Here is a 16,118-nt window from a genome sequence, read left to right on the forward strand (position 1 = left end):
TTTCAAAGACATCCAAAGATTACAAACGACCGAATTCTAGAAAGAGATAAAAAAACTAGATGGTGTTAGTCTTGCATATACAATAGTGAATCCAATTGAATCCCCTATGCTACTGGACAAAATTATTTAGGTCTATATCCATCCAGTTACAAGCCCATGTATAGACCTTATTACCGTGAGGTCATAAACTCAATTGCAGTTCTAATCACAATTTGACAAGTAGCTAGTATTTTTGGGCTTTAATGGATGCATTTTTCTAGGCAAATAATCAAAATTTACATCAATTGCAAATTAGAGGAAAGACGTAGTTTATTTTACATTGTTTGAATCACAGGAGAAACAAAAAGACTCATCAATTATAACTTTTACATGATATCACGATTAAAATAAATTTGTATCCAAATCCAAATTTTATACTAACAGTGAACTAAACTATAAACACGCATCAATTCAAAACCTGCTTTTGAATTACACAAATAGCCTAAACACTTAAAGTTCACAGTTAAAATCTCTTAAATATCATTCTCAAAGGGGATACATGACATAAAAATTGCTCCTAATATAAGTACAATTCATTTAAAGTGAGATACAAGACTGAACAAAGACAACATCCTTCTTAGATTTAGCCTGCTCATCACCAAGGATTTTAACCCCCACTTTTGACTTCGAAACATCATTGATCTATCCAATTTAGAGGTCAAGTTTGCAAATCACAGCCACATACTCATAGGTACCAACTTGCAATTCAAGGACAAATGATATGATAACATTTAAATCGAGTTCATACTCAACTAGACATGAACATACAAACCAGTAATGACAACTGCTAAATTAACAAAGAGTAACATGCAGTTTAACTCTCAGTTACATCCCATTCTTTGCTAAACATAAGCATACAAGTCAGTGAGATCATCCTTTAAAGATATGATTAAGCAATATCACTTTACATAATTAGAATCAAGGAAATGTACATTTATGTAGCAACAAAAACAATAGGAACTAGCAAATGAACTAGATCTGGAGCCCAGCAAGGAAAGAAGTCAGTAGTACTCAAAAGTGATCCCACCCAGATGTTTAGCCAAAGACCAGGAGCACTAAACTAAGGAGAATAAAATCTTATTATCTTTAGAGTTTAGAACCTTTTAGAGAAAAATGATGCTTGAAATTTCTGATTTAGAATGCAAAAGATGAAGGCCAAGAAAAAAATGAAAAAGGGTCAGTCTCCTTTCTTTCGTGTGTCTGTGTTAAGAAATCAGAGAGAGTAAAATGACAGAAAAATGAGGTCTTATATAGAGAATGAAATCTATCATATGCTCAACAAAATGAGGAAACAATCAAAGAGGTGTGAGGGAATCTCTGGGAATTCTGTCAGCTAAAAATTAGGAGATAAGCATCTATTTTCAACAGAAATGGACAGTTGTCCTATTTTAGCATATCTTTTTTTTTACAACTGTACTCTTTTATATATTTTCTTATTATTTACAGTCTTCTTAAATTCTAAAATTAACTTCTAGAAACAAAACAAAGGAAACTCTCAATTGGGCCTAAGCTAAGCGACCCTGCCCTGATCGATCCAAAACAAAATGGGCTTGACTTTAACAAAAATCACATAGGGAACAAAATCAAAAGATGCAACAATCATATCTTATTTCTAATTAAGGAATTAACTAAACATGTTTTCCAATTAAACTAACAAATTTATAAGCTAATCTAAATATCATGCAATCAAAAAAATAAAATTCTATAACTAATCTAAAATTAAACCAATAGACACAAAGAAAGAAGAAGAGAAGAACCACCAACATTGAAACAGGCACATGAGTGCTCTGACCGGCTATGGGCAAATCAACTAGATTCCGACAACTTTGAAGTGACCCAAAATTAGTGTCAATCTATTATTTTGGGTTGAAGAAGAATCGATTAGCACAAATTTTGGTCAATCGAGTCAAAAAATTCCGAGAAAATCAAAAGGAGGCAGATTAGGGTTTTTTTGGCCTTTTTAGGTTTGAGATGGATTATGGTTGAGGGGAATATAGTAGTTATCTAGTGAAGTTTTGGGCGTGTTTGGAGATGGGCTACCGCCGAGGGTGATTTCCGGCGGTAGACGACGGCCGAGGTTAAGAGACAAATGAGGGAGATGGAGAGATAGGGTTATGAGATGAGTTCTAAGGGTTTGGCGGTCTGTCTTCAAACAGTTATAAGATAATCAGGTAGGGGAGTTCATGATCGTAGTATTATAGAGGACCGACGGTTGGGATCAAATGGGGCAAAACGAGGTCGTTTTGGGCGCTTGAAGGCTGGACCGGGTAGGATAGCTGGGTTAGGCGAGATTTGGGGCGAATTTGGGCCACTAAAATTGTCATGCCCCAAACCTGGGGAGGCGTGGCTGGCACCCGATGCCATAGTGGCCCGAGCGAACCACTCTGTAACTCATTCCTTCCTTTTTATAACTATCATGGGCCAACATGGCCACAACTTGTCATGTATAATTATAAGTGGGCAAATGTTATATTAATGAATCATCTTTCTTAAAACATGAATACATATGGGCCATCAAGGCCTCTGACATGCTGTACAAACTTAACCTCTGTCTACAAAGCCTCTAAATCTATTTGACAACAAATGGGATAGGGTACCAGCCTACCCAAAGTCTGTAGCAAGACTCTGACACGATGACTCATAGATTCGGCTGCACTCCGAATGAGGTGGAGTCTTACCGATCCTTCGCTGAATGCCAATCTCGTCTACTATGAGGGCTCGTCAAACTGATTATCTATACCTGCAAGCATGAATGCATCATCCCCAACAAAAGGATACCAATACGAATAATATACTGAGTATACAAGGCATGTAAATCAGTATATAAATGACATGGAAGAAACATGGAGTAAAACACTCAACCTGTAAGTCTGGATAGCTCTGTAAATCAAAATCATGAAATATCTGTAATATCATGCATATGCGTATAAATGTGATGTAATGCATAGGTCTGTACGTACATAACATCATCAAGCCTCTGAGGGCATCCCATCATATCATTTCAGCCATTGTGGGCAACATCATCATCGTATACCAGCTGATCAGGTGGTGATGCATATATAACACCGTAACCTTTTCCCATATCCCATATGCATATATATACATACATATATACGCGTATATAACGCCATCTGGTCATGGGTCAATGTACATTTAAATGAATGCAATGCATGAGAAGTCCGTTGGTAAAAATTTTCAGAACGTCATAAGACCATTATGCCTCTGATTAATATCATAAAATCAATTTATATATTTTTCGAGACCCATGAACAAACGATGGAATAATAAGACATATGAGAATTCAAGAACATATGCACTTCTAATACTTCTATGAATAAAGTCATTTATGGATGTTGTGCATTTGCTCGTTTTATTTGTATCGTATAGATCATGCCAAAAGGAAAGAAGAGATAGCCTTAACATACCTAGAGTAGGAAAAAATCCGTATGATATTTTTGAGAAGGATTGCACCGTACTTCCTTAAAATTGCAAAATCTCACGTTGCTTAAGATGCTATGAAATCTCGGTTTGAATTATAGTATTTGTTGGTTGAGCAGAGAAAGGTACGTAAATAGATTAAGAACACAGTTCTCACTTTTGTTATGTAAAGTAGACAATCCACCTAAACATGCAAAATCATTTGCGTGGACATTTTTGGCTAAACACATCAAGAGAGAGAGTGTGTGTCTTCCTATATATATATATATATATATATATATATGAATACTTTTAGTTCCCTTTTGCTTCGCCAAAGCCACTTCTTCTGTGGCTTTGTTATATTACCAGTTATCAGGATAAGGCATGCAGGTGCTCAATTCTCTTTGAGAAATTCATTCATCAATGAAAATGCAGAAATATCTAGCATTTTCTGCATATATATCCTCGTTTTGCTTGATGTCTAGAATGTTAAAAATGCCATGACAGCCTGCTGCGTGTACCCCATGTTTAAGATGATTTATGCAATATTTATTAAAGGTAAATGCAAAACCTAGAGCATGAATCTTAAAAAGAGAGGACTAACTCTTGAATTGATTGCCACCTAACCCATAATGACTAAGAGTCATTGCTTTGAATGTGAGGGGCTACCACGTGGGATGGGGTGGAGATTTGTTAATCTTTATCTACTTATGAGATAATTAAGTAGTGTTCTATTACCCGCATAATTAAGAATCGTGTCAAATTACTTAAAATTCCACTTATTTTTATATACTTTATACATCGTACTATTACGATCATGTGGTACCATGTAAAATAAATTCAGACATTATTATTTTATTAAAACATCTATGTAAAAACACATATATTTTCTCAACTTATAATTTTCGTAATCTCATATAAAGAGTACAAATTTTTCGTACGCTCTATTTTTAAAATGGTAAAAAGATAACCTTCTTTTAATGTGAGAAACCAATTTCTATCTTTACAATAAAGAAAATCTCATAAACTTTCTCATATTATGTGTATAATTTAAAACATATTCGAAATAGTAATATTAATATTTATAAAAAAATATTCCACTCAAAATACCATATAATATATATATATATATATATAACGGTATCAAGGTTGTTAAACTTATAGGGTGTAACAGAAATTGTTTTGGCCCAATTCGGAACTAAGCCGATCTTTTCCTTTCTTTTCTCACTTTTCTTCACTTTAAAATCCTAATAAAATTAAATAAAAAACTAAGTGATAGAATATATGGGTCCACCAACTTCTATAGAGAACCAGGTCCTCTATCAGGTTCGACATTACACACATACAGAGAAGAAGTCAAATGACAGGAGAAATTTTAAGTGGGAAATTTCCAGCTCAACGGGATTAAAAACCACGACCTACCCTTGTAGAATTTCAAATTTACTACTGACCAACTTTTAGATTATAACCGATGCAACCTTGGAATTAAACTCTTAATCCCTTACTAACTTGTAACAGACATATTTTAAGCCACTTTGCAATAACTCTATTACAAAGACTTTAAACCTTGACTAACTCTAGCCAAGACTTAAACACGCAAGTTTAAGGTTTACAAAGATGTTCCTATAAAATACTTCTAAATAAGCTAGATAGGAATTACAATTTTAAGAACTATTATAAAGTTACAACTCAACTAAGGACACACAATAACTCGATGTGGGAACAAGTCCATAGTTGCTTTGTTCTTTGTTCTTGAGGCACTTAAAACTTGCAAGTTGAATGGTCACGTGAGTGAGCTTTAGTGAAATCTCTAATTGTACAAGTAAGTTTGTTTACCTCCCTTAAATGCATATATACATGTGTGACATCACTTATAATGATGCAAGCAAGGTAGGTAAAAAGTCTTCCCCTAGAAAGTTAACTGCAGCACTATTCATGCACTGTAGCGTGTGCAGGCAGCAACTTTCCAGCTGGAAAGTTGTCTTCGTATAGTCTCCTCGGGAACTGGTAGGGACCCGGTCCCTCAACTGTTCTTTCCACTCTAAAGAATTAAATCATATTTCCATGCTGAGTCCCAATCTAGAACCTTCTGATCTTGAGGTCTTCTAAATAAGTAACAAGTTCCTTATCTAGCTCTAGATAGTAAGTTTGTTAGATCATCAAAACATAAAGTAAAGTACTTATAACCAGAGTACTTGTAACCTATCAAAATTTTCTCCTTTTGATGATGACAAACTTATAAGTGAGAGTCCTAGAAAGAGCTATAAAGAACCATATTGTGAACCAGAAAGACCTTAAGTTCCTCCTGAAGTTGTGCATTCCCCCTTAGTCAGTACCTGAAATTTTGTGAGTTCCCCCTGAATGAGTTTCCTCTGAATCTGTATTTTGTTTTCAGATAATTATTCATTCATGCTCTCATACGAATGAGTTTCCCCTTAATATGTATTTTGTTTTCAGATTATTATTCATTCATGCTCTCATCCATTCATTCATGCTCTTATATGCACTCTCATTCATTTATTCATTCATGCTCTCATATGCATTTATACTCTTTTATTATTCAATTAAAATCTTCCACATATTCGCATCATAAAAAGCACAGAATAGGTTAGCAGCATAAAGAAGTCTAGCATATCTCACTCATACCACTTATGTGCCCACAGCATGATAGAAGACAGAAACAGAAGAGCAGCAACATAGATAGCAAAAAGGAAATCACTTTCATTAACCAGAATTGGACTTTTACAGGCGGGAGTAGAATCATTGTTTTCATCCACAGTCTAGAACAAACAAAAAACAGTTACCAGAAATAACAAAACATCACCAAAAATAACTTAAGAAGTTAGATATTGGAAACTGGATATTAAGGGGACGTTCTTTAAGGGACACTGGAGGAAGAGGGCTTGGAAGAGGAAGCAAGAGTTTGGAGGACAAGATCCATGCGAGCATTTACGAACATTTGCTCATTGAGCAATCTTTCTTTCAGGTCCTTCACATGTGTATACGGTAAAATCGGAGGATCATATTTTTGGTCATACAATGCTTCATAAGCACGTTTCCAAAAGCTTGAGGCTATGGTCGAGATTCACACACGAGGGGCTACCGACGTCCAACCTTGGGGCAATGCAGATTGATAATTATGGCGAAAGAGTGGGAAGTTCCCAAGGCATATGACTAAGCTGGCTTAGTCTATTTGGATAGCTCAAGCCCGTACCATGGCATTAATTAGTTGTATCAACCATGTATCTTGGCAATAAATGCATTTGTAGTATGTTGGGATTCCCCCTCATATATAAAGAGGATCCTTGTCATTTTGTAAAGAATCTAATGCTCAATATTGAATATACAAGAACATTCTCTCTGCTCTCTAACATATTCTCTTGATCTCATTACTTGCATTTATTACTTATATTCATTGTGTTCTATTTATTGTTCTTCATTTATTGCTTATTATTGGCCATAAAGAGTCGCCATTGATTTTATCATAAGTGTTAACCCCCCTTGATAGCTCCTAGCCGGGCATCAGACTCGATCTCGAAGCTCCGAATAAGCAAGCTCGAGGCCCAGATTGTCAGCCATTCGGTTTGGTTATCACCTTGTTTTCAAGCTCTTATCTTTTTTCCAAATCTTTCACTTAACATCATTTGTCTAACAACTAGCATAAAAATAGATCACATATTTGTAGAACCACAAAATCAAATCTAATTGTAATTACCATTTTCAAGGTAAATAGTTTGGCGCCCACCGTGGGACTAAAAATAATAGTGATTATTTTCTTCCTGGTTCACTCCATAACGCAAGTTATCTTTCACACTTTTCTTGTCCAAGATCTTTGATTTCAGGTCAAAACTCAATGAATGCATATGAAAACAATAGTCTTGAGGACCACAGAGAGAATGGTGTAGTTGTTTCAGGTATTGGCGCACCACCACTAAACCATGGGGATGCGCCAGAGACAACCCCCACGGATGTGGTCTTATGTGACGCCCAACACGTCGAAATAAGCTCCCACACCAACATGAGCATACACCAAGAAGAGCGACAAGAAGCTCAAAAAACCCTGGCTCAGGAAGAAGAAGAGGTTAGCTTTCACGTTATTTATAAAATATTACAGGCACAACACCTGGCGATTGCTCAGATGCAAAGTCACCAGATAGCACCAGGGATGGCTCCCCTAGTCGAGCAGGTACCAGAAAGATCAAGCAAAAACGGGTTGGCAGCTGACCCCGCCATCATAAAAATTCTCGAAGACCTCACAAAGAGGATTGAGTCAGGCGAGAAGAAGATAAGGCCAACGATAAAAAGGTAGAGACCTACAACTCTATGGTCGATCAAATTCCGGGTGCACCCCCGATTCTGAAAGGTGTAGATTTGAAGAAGTTTGTACAAAAGCCATTCCTACAAGAAGCGGCCCCAAAACCCATTCCAAAGAATTTAAGAATGCCCGAGCTCCCGAAGTAGAACGGAACCTCGAACCCCAACAAGCATGTCACTACCTATACTTGTGCACTGAAGGGCAACGACCTAAGGGACGACGAGATTGAGTCCGTCCTATTGAAAAAGTTCGGAGAGACGCTTTCAAAAGGAGCAATGATGTGGTACCACAACCTGGTCCCCAACTCAATAGATTCATTTGCCATGCTGGCAGATTCTTTCATAAAGGCACATGCTGGTGCCATCAAAGTAGCTACAATGAAATCCAACGTCTTCAAAATCAAGCAAAGGGAGAACGAGATGCTGCGGGAGTTCGTATCTCGCTTTCAAATGGAATGAATGGAACTACTACCGGTCTCCGATGATGGGGTGGTGCAGGCCTTCACTCAAGGTTATAACGAGCGAAGCTTGGTACCTTCGAAGCAGCTAAAGCAGAACTTAGTCGAATATCCCGTTGTGACTTGGTCAGACATCCACAACCGATACCAGTCAAAGATCAGGGCCAAATACGACCAACTAGGATCCCCCTCAGGCTCGGTGTATCCTAGCAGGCTTCCAGCAAAGTAGTTAAAGCCGAATAAAGAGAGATACCAACCATACGCTGAAGACAGAACAAATGCCCCAAGGCGCAACATACCCCACAATAACCAGAGGATAAACTGAGGCCAGAATCATCGGGGACTTGTTAACAGATCAAGATTCGATAGACACACAGGGATGACGTAGGCGCCCCGCTTGTCGGAATACAACTTCAACGTTGACATTTCAGACATCGTATACGCCATCAGTAAAATTAGAGACACCAGGTGGCCAAGGCCTATACAATCAGATCCTTAGCAAAGAAATCATAACTTAGTGTGTGAATTTCACAACACGCACGGCCACAAGAACTAGGATTACCGACAGCTCCGGGATGAAGTAGCCCGACTACTCAATAAAGGTCACCTTCGAGAATTCCTCAGTGACCTGGCCAAAAATCAGTTCTGGGAAAGAGAGGCAACCAAGAAGAACGAAATAAATGAGCCACAACATGTCGTCCACATGAACTTGAGAGGCATCGATGCTCCACAAAAACCCATGATCAGAAGAACAAAAATATCCATCACCAGAGAAAAGCAAACTCGAGGTTACATACCCGAGGATGCTCTCACATTCAGTGACAAGGATCGAGACCTTGTCTCAGCCTCACAACAACGCACTGGTAATCTCTTTCCTTATAAATACATTTCGAATTAAACATGTACTTGTGGATTCAGGTTGCTCGGCCAATATTATCATGTCGAGGGTGGTAGAGCAGCTCAGACTGCTTGACCAAATTGTGCCTGCCTCTCGAGTCCTCAAAGGGTTCAACATGGCAAGAAAAAGAATGAAAGGGGAAATCACCCTCCCAGTCAACGTGGCCGGCACAACCCAAAATGCCAAATTCCATGTCATCGAATGAGACATGAGGTACAACTCCTTGTTCGGAAGGCCGTGGATACACTGTATGAGAGCAATACTATCCACCCTCCATCAAATGATGAAATTCCCAACAAAGGATGGGATAAAAACCGTCTATAGGGAGCATCATACATCAAAAGAAATGTTCACAGTGCATGGCCGGGTATGATTCTACCGAGCCTTATGATGGCCGGGGTACATTTTTACCAAGTCCTCTTTGAGGCTGGGTACGTTATGATGATGATGATGCCCACAAAGGTGTGTGTTTTAAAAGTTTATGTATATATATATGTCTGTATTATGCATTTCATGTCAGTTGCCCACAGAGGTACCCAAATGTTACAGGTTGTATATTCTCTATCCTTATTCACATTATTGTTCATAGTTATGCTTTCCTGCCTTGCATACTTAGTACTTTATTCGTACTGACGTCCTTTTTATTTGTGGACGCTGCATGTCATGTTGCAGGTCCTGATAGATGGGTAGACGCAGTTCCCCCACCACAGTAGGCTGCCCAATTCAGCGGTTATTGGCAAGATCCCTTCTCCGGACATGCCGTGGTCTTGGTATGCATTTTTGTTATGGACCTTATAGGGATGTCGGGGCCCTGTCCCGATAATGTTGCAGCACTTATGTTCCTTTAGATGCTCATAGACATGTGTCGACTTATGTATAGTTGGGTAGGACTTGTCGACTGATTTTTGTTGTATAGTCTTTCATGGTAGCGTGGTAGCTCGTACCTTATATAAAGTTTCTTGATTGTCTGGTCATCCCATGTTATGTATGTTAATGCGATCATCTTTCATTGTTGGTTTTCCATGATCCATGTCTACCATTTATATTGATCTCATCGGCCCTAAAAGATAATAAAGAAGGTTAGATAAAATATACGTTGCTGCTCAAAAAGTATGGCCGGGTGCTAGTCATGGCCCTCCAGTTTGGGTTGTGACAAACTTGGTATCAGAGCAAGTCTCTCCTATGGATTGTCTGTGAGCCGTGTCTATTAGAGTCTTGATTGTGGATGTGTAGCATGCCACATTTATAATCAGGAGGCTACATGACATCTAGGGGTTTTACCTTCTTCTTGAATCTAGATCGTGCGTAGAGTTGAGTCGTAAGTGTTCATCTCTAATATTCACCTTGTTTTTTTTAGTGATGCCTTCAACTAGGAAGCAAACGATTAGTAGACGGTTTGATACAGCTGCGGGAGAGGGTACCAGTCAGGTGCCTCAAGCCAGAGTAGGCTAAAATGAGGCTTAGAGTGAGATGCCATCTTATACCTCCTCTACTCCGTCTCCTCTAGAGGATATTAAGAGGCACCCAGCACCATCGGTTTCGCCATTTGGCACTACAGACCAGTATATGCGGAGTGCAGTGCGGTTGTTGACTAGCTTGGTAGCTGCTTAGGCTCAGAGGCACAATACCTGTGTTGTTAATAAACTGGCTAGTACGAGAGTTCATGATTTTATTAATCTAGACCCTCCAGTATTTACCGAATCAGACCTTAAGGAGGACCCGCAGACCTTTATTGATCAGGTTCATCGTACACTGCGGGTTCTACATGTTAGTGATACAGAGGAAGTAGAGTTGGCTTCTTATAAATTACGGGATTTAGAAATTTTTTGGTATGATAGTCGGGAGAGATCCAGGGGTCCGAACGCTCCTCCAGCTATGTGGAAAGAATTTTCTGAAGTCTTTCTTCGTCACTACTTGCCAGTTGAGATACGACGAGCTAGAGCTGGTAAGTTCTTGAACCTTCGATAAGGTAATATGAGTGTGCGAGAGTACAGTATGTAGTCTGATTCTTTAGCAAGGTATGCTCCCCATATGGTGGCCGAGATTAGTAATAGGGTGCATATGGTCGTGAATGGGTTGGGACCACATGTGATAAATGAGTGCACGATAGCCTTCTTTGTGAAGGGCATGGATATTTCCCATATTCAGGCTTATGCCCAGACCCTAGAGGATTGTAAGCGCTAGTAGAGGGAAGATAGGGAGAAGGATAAGGGCCAGCATAAGAGGGCGAGATTTGTAGGGTATTCTGATGACTTTAGAGGTAGCGTCAGACCCCAATCTTCGAGGAGTTCGGCGCCACCTACTGCTAGTGCTCCTCCACAGTTTCAGAGGCCTCGATATGATCGATTTACCTATTCTGGTCCAGGTTAGAGTTCGCGGGCGTCAGGCTCGCAACATCACAGGGATACTAGTCAGACGAGACCCCCAACACCACATTGTGATTAGTGCGGCAAGGCCCACTTTGGACTATGCCATCGAGGTTCTGATGTATGCTATTCTTGCGGACAACCTGGCCATATGATGCGGGATTGTCCTAACAGAGGAGGTGGTGGTATGGCTCAGCCGACTAGATCTGTGTCTGGTTCTTCCTCATCAGTTCGACCTCCAGCACAGGGTTTTCAGCAGTCAATAGGTCGTAGTAGAGGTAGAGGTGCTGCGTCGAGTTCGAGTGGTGCTCAAATCGAACATATGCTCTAGTAGGCCGACAGGATCTCGAGTCATCTCCAGATGTCGTTATAGATATATTGTCTGTGTTTTCTTATGATGTATATGCACTGATCGATCCAAGATCTACATTATCATATGTTACACCCTTTGTGGCTAATAAGTTTTGCGTTGAACCTGAATTAATAAGTAAACCCCTTGTGGTATCTACTCTAATAGGAGATTCTGTGATTGCTAGAAGGGTATATAGAGGTTGCACAATGATGATTTGTAGTCGTCAAACATCATCAAATTTATTTGAGTAAGAAATGGTTGATTTTGATGTGATAACGGGAATGGACCGGTTGTCCTCATGCTATGCAAATGTTGACTGTCGTATGAAGATGATTAGGTTTCAGTTTCCTGGTGAACCCATCATTGAATGGAAGGGGAACATTGCTACACCGAAAGGTAGGTTTATTTCCTATCTTAAGGCAAGGAAAATGATCTCAAAAGGTTACATTTATCATCTCATTCGCATTAGGGATGCAGAGGCAAATCCGCCTACTCTACAATCAATCCCTGTGGTCAATGAATTTCCAGATGTTTTCCTAGATGAACTCTTAGGCCTTCCTCCTGAAAGGGAGATTGAGTTTAGCATTGATGTGTTTCCTGACACTCAACCAATCTCTATCCCTCCATACAGAATGGCCCCGGCAGAGTTACGAGTGTTGAAGGTGCAGTTGAAGGACTTGTTGGATAAGGGCTTTATTAGGCCTAGCACTTCACCTTAGGGTGCGCCAGTTTTGTTCGTGCGGAAGAAAGACGGGTCGTTACGGATGTGTATCGATTATCGACAGTTGAATAAGTTTACTATAAAGAACAAGTATCCACTTCCAAGGATTGACGACCTTTTTAACCAACTCCAGGGTGCCAAGTATTTCTCCAAGATTGACTTGCATTCAGGGTATCATCAAGTGAGGGTTAAGGAGAATGATGTTCCAAAGACGACCTTCCGGACAAGATATGGGCACTTTGAGTTCTTGGTGATGTCGTTCGGGCTAACAAATGCCCCAACAGCTTTTGTGGATCTCATGAATACTGTATTCATGCCCTATCTTGATGTGTTCATGATTGTATTCATCGATGACATTCTGGTGTATTCTTGTTCGGAGGAGGAACATACGGGCCACTTGCGGATAGTATTACAGATGCTTCAGGATCGTAAGTTATATGCTAAGCTCTCCAAATGTGAATTCTAGCTGAACTCAGTAGCATTGGGTATTAGTGTCGACACTCAGAATATCGATGCAGTAAAGAATTGGCCGAGACCTACAACACCATCAGAAGTCTGCAGCTTCCTAGGGGTAGCAGGATATTATAGGCGATTTGTAGAAGGGTTTTCCTTTATTCAGCACCATTGACTAAGTTAACACAGAAAGTTACCAAGTTTCAGTGGTCTGACGCTTGTGAACATAGTTTTTAGGAGCTAAAGAATCGATTGACATCTGCACCAGTGCTCAATCTCCCTGAAGGAACAGAAGGTTATGTTGTATATTGTGATGCCTCAGGTATACGTTTGGGGTGCGTATTGATGCAGCATGGGAAGGTGATTGCTTATGCATCAAGACAATTGAAGAATCATGAAAAGAATTATCCAACCCATGATTTGGAATTGGCTGTAGTAATATATGATTTGAAGATATGGCGGCACTACTTATACGGCATCCATGTTGACATCTACATAGATCACAAGAGTTTTCAATACATCTTCAAGCAGAAGGAGTTGAATTTAAGGCATCGTAGGTGGCTTGAATTATTGAAAGACTAAGACGTCGAGATATTGTGTCATCCTAGTAAAGCCAATGTTGTAGCAGACACTCTCAGCCGTAAGTCAATGGGAAACTTAGTACATATTGAGGCAGGTAGACAGGGGTTTACTAAAGAGCTTCATCAGCTAGCCAATATGAGAAACAGATTGTTAGACTCTGATGATGGAGGTGTTACTATACAGAATACATCAGAATCATCTTTGGTAATCGAGGTAAAAACACGGCAATATGAAGATCTTATCTTAGTACGATTGAGAAAGAGCATTCAGCAGTGTAAAATTACGGCTTTTAAGATTGGAGGAGAAGGGGCACTGAGATACTAGGGTTGATTATGTGTGCCTAATGTGGCAGGGTTGCGAGAGAAGATTATGAATGAGATTCATCAATCCCAATATTCCATCCATCCCGGCTCGACAAAGATGTATCATAATATCAAGGAGCAGTGTTGGAGGGATAACATAAAGAATTCTATTGCATAATTTATAGCCCAGTATCCCAATTGTCAACAAGTAAAGATAGAACATTAGAAACCCGGTGGATTGCTTCAGACTATAGAGATTCCGAACTGGAAATGGGAGGTGATTAATACAGACTTCATTATTGGATTACCTCGCTCTTATCATAAGTTTGATTCTATCTGGGTGATAGTTGATCAATTTACAAAATGTGCCCATTTTCTGCTAGTTAAGACAACTTACATGGCTGAACATTATGCGAAGTTGTATATCAAGGAGATTGTTAGGCTTCATGGTGTGCACATATCTATTATATCACTATTATATATCAGACTGAGGAGCTCATTTTACGTCTGACTTTTGAAGGCCTTTTCAGAAGGGTTTAGATACACAAGTGAATCTTAGTACTGCATTTCATCCGCAGATAGGCGGACAGGCTGAATGTACTATTCAGACACTTGAAGATATGCTACGAGCATGTGTTCTAGATTTCAAGGGGAATTGGGATGACCATCTTCCACTCATATAATTCGCCTAAAATAATAGCTACCATTCTAGTATTAAAATGGCCTCATACGCATTATACAGGAGGAGATGTAGATCACCAATTGGATGGTTTGAAGTTGGTGAAATAGAATTATATGAGCCAGATTTGATTCACCAAGCCATTGAGAAGGTGAAAGTGATACATTAGCGATTGAGGATGGCACAAAGCAGGCAAAAGTCTTATTTCGATGTCCGACGTCGTGATCTGGAGTTTCAGGTTGGTGATTAGGATTTACTGAGTATCTCACCAATGATTGGTGTTATGCATTTCGGGAAGAAAGGTAAGCTGAGTCCAAGGTATATCAGGCTGTATAAAATTCTTCGACGAATTGAACAGGTTGCTTATGAGTTAGAATTGCCATCCGAATTAGAATTTGTCCTTCCGGTATTCCATGTATCCATGTTGAGGAAATGTATTGGAGACCCTTCTCGAGTTGTCCCTATCAAAGATGTACAAGTTACAGAGGATCTATCATCTGAAGAAGTGCCAGTGGCTATATTAGATTTGACAAGTTCGCAAGCTGAGAATAAAAGATGTAGCTTCCGTCAAAGTATTGTGGAGGAACAAGAATATGGAAGAAATTACATAGGAAGCAGAAGAAGAGATGAAGTATAAATACCCTTATCTGTTCCAGAAGGAATATAACGAGGATGCCAGGGGAACGCAGGACGCATTAGAAGGTGAAACAGCTCTATGAGGTAAGCAATAGCTTGAGAATACTCTTCCTTAATACAAAATGGTGATATGAATATAATGTACATATTCATTGTGCTTTATATAACCTTGTGAGGCCATACGTTGGGCATAACTGCTTGCAAGTTTTGCTAGTGACCATTTTATAGGGGAAAATTGACCGGAAATTTCCGTTGGAATCCACGATGATTTGGACTCCCCATAAACCCTTACATTCGAGGACGAATGTTCCTAGGAGGGGGGAGGGTGTTACAACCCATATTCACATACGTTAGTTCATGCCATAAGGTAGTCAACATAAATCCATGAAGAGATTATCTTTAAGATGATAAGAAGTTAATTCTATTGGTCTTAAATGATACAAAGGTGTATAAGGGGGGGTTAACAAGTATTAGAAGTTAAACGAATCAAGGATGTTGTCAGCCGTATTTTTGAGTAAATATAGAGGTGCTTAATACACTCAAGGGGTCATATTTTAAGGTATTTGAATCATATATTATCCGTATCATAAGTCTTGAAGTCAAACGAATTATGAAACAAAAGTCGACAAAAGTTGTCGCAACTTAGGTTAATAATTTTACTTAAACATTAGGTCAAATGTTACTACGATTTTCTCCCAATTTACTTGGAATTACGGGGTTATCTACCCACCAAATTGATGATCTATGAGTCTAGTTTCTAACTCATTAAATCGTTTATTGATACAATCTCGGATTAGAGAGATATTTGCGTTTTTCCGAGACTGCACGAAGCACCTCTCTATGGGGCCCACTTAGGCGATTTAAGACATTTGGATATATATATATATATATGATGCCTCCA

General features: G+C 39.2%; 1 protein-coding gene across 1 annotated transcript; it reads left to right on the forward strand.

The window, feature by feature from the left end:
* The first annotated feature begins 14,621 nt into the window (after positions 1–14,621).
* LOC138871226 (uncharacterized) lies at positions 14,622–15,218 on the forward strand. The gene is made up of 2 exons (XM_070149095.1): positions 14,622–14,732; positions 14,940–15,218. Exons 1-2 carry the CDS (start codon positions 14,622–14,624, stop codon positions 15,216–15,218), a joined length of 390 nt encoding a protein of 129 aa, XP_070005196.1.
* The last annotated feature ends 900 nt before the right edge of the window (positions 15,219–16,118 follow it).

Source organism: Nicotiana sylvestris, chromosome 6, assembly GCF_000393655.2.
Source record: "Nicotiana sylvestris chromosome 6, ASM39365v2, whole genome shotgun sequence".
Lineage (NCBI taxonomy): Eukaryota > Viridiplantae > Streptophyta > Magnoliopsida > Solanales > Solanaceae > Nicotiana > Nicotiana sylvestris.

Bases quoted from the DNA above. Each gene is read 5' to 3' on its own strand.
- LOC138871226 (XM_070149095.1), top strand. From the start codon at position 14,622: ATGGCCTCATACGCATTATACAGGAGGAGATGTAGATCACCAATTGGA. The intron at 14,733-14,939 runs GTGAAAGTGATA...CGAATTGAACAG, and splicing joins TTCACCAAGCCATTGAGAAG to GTTGCTTATGAGTTAGAATT.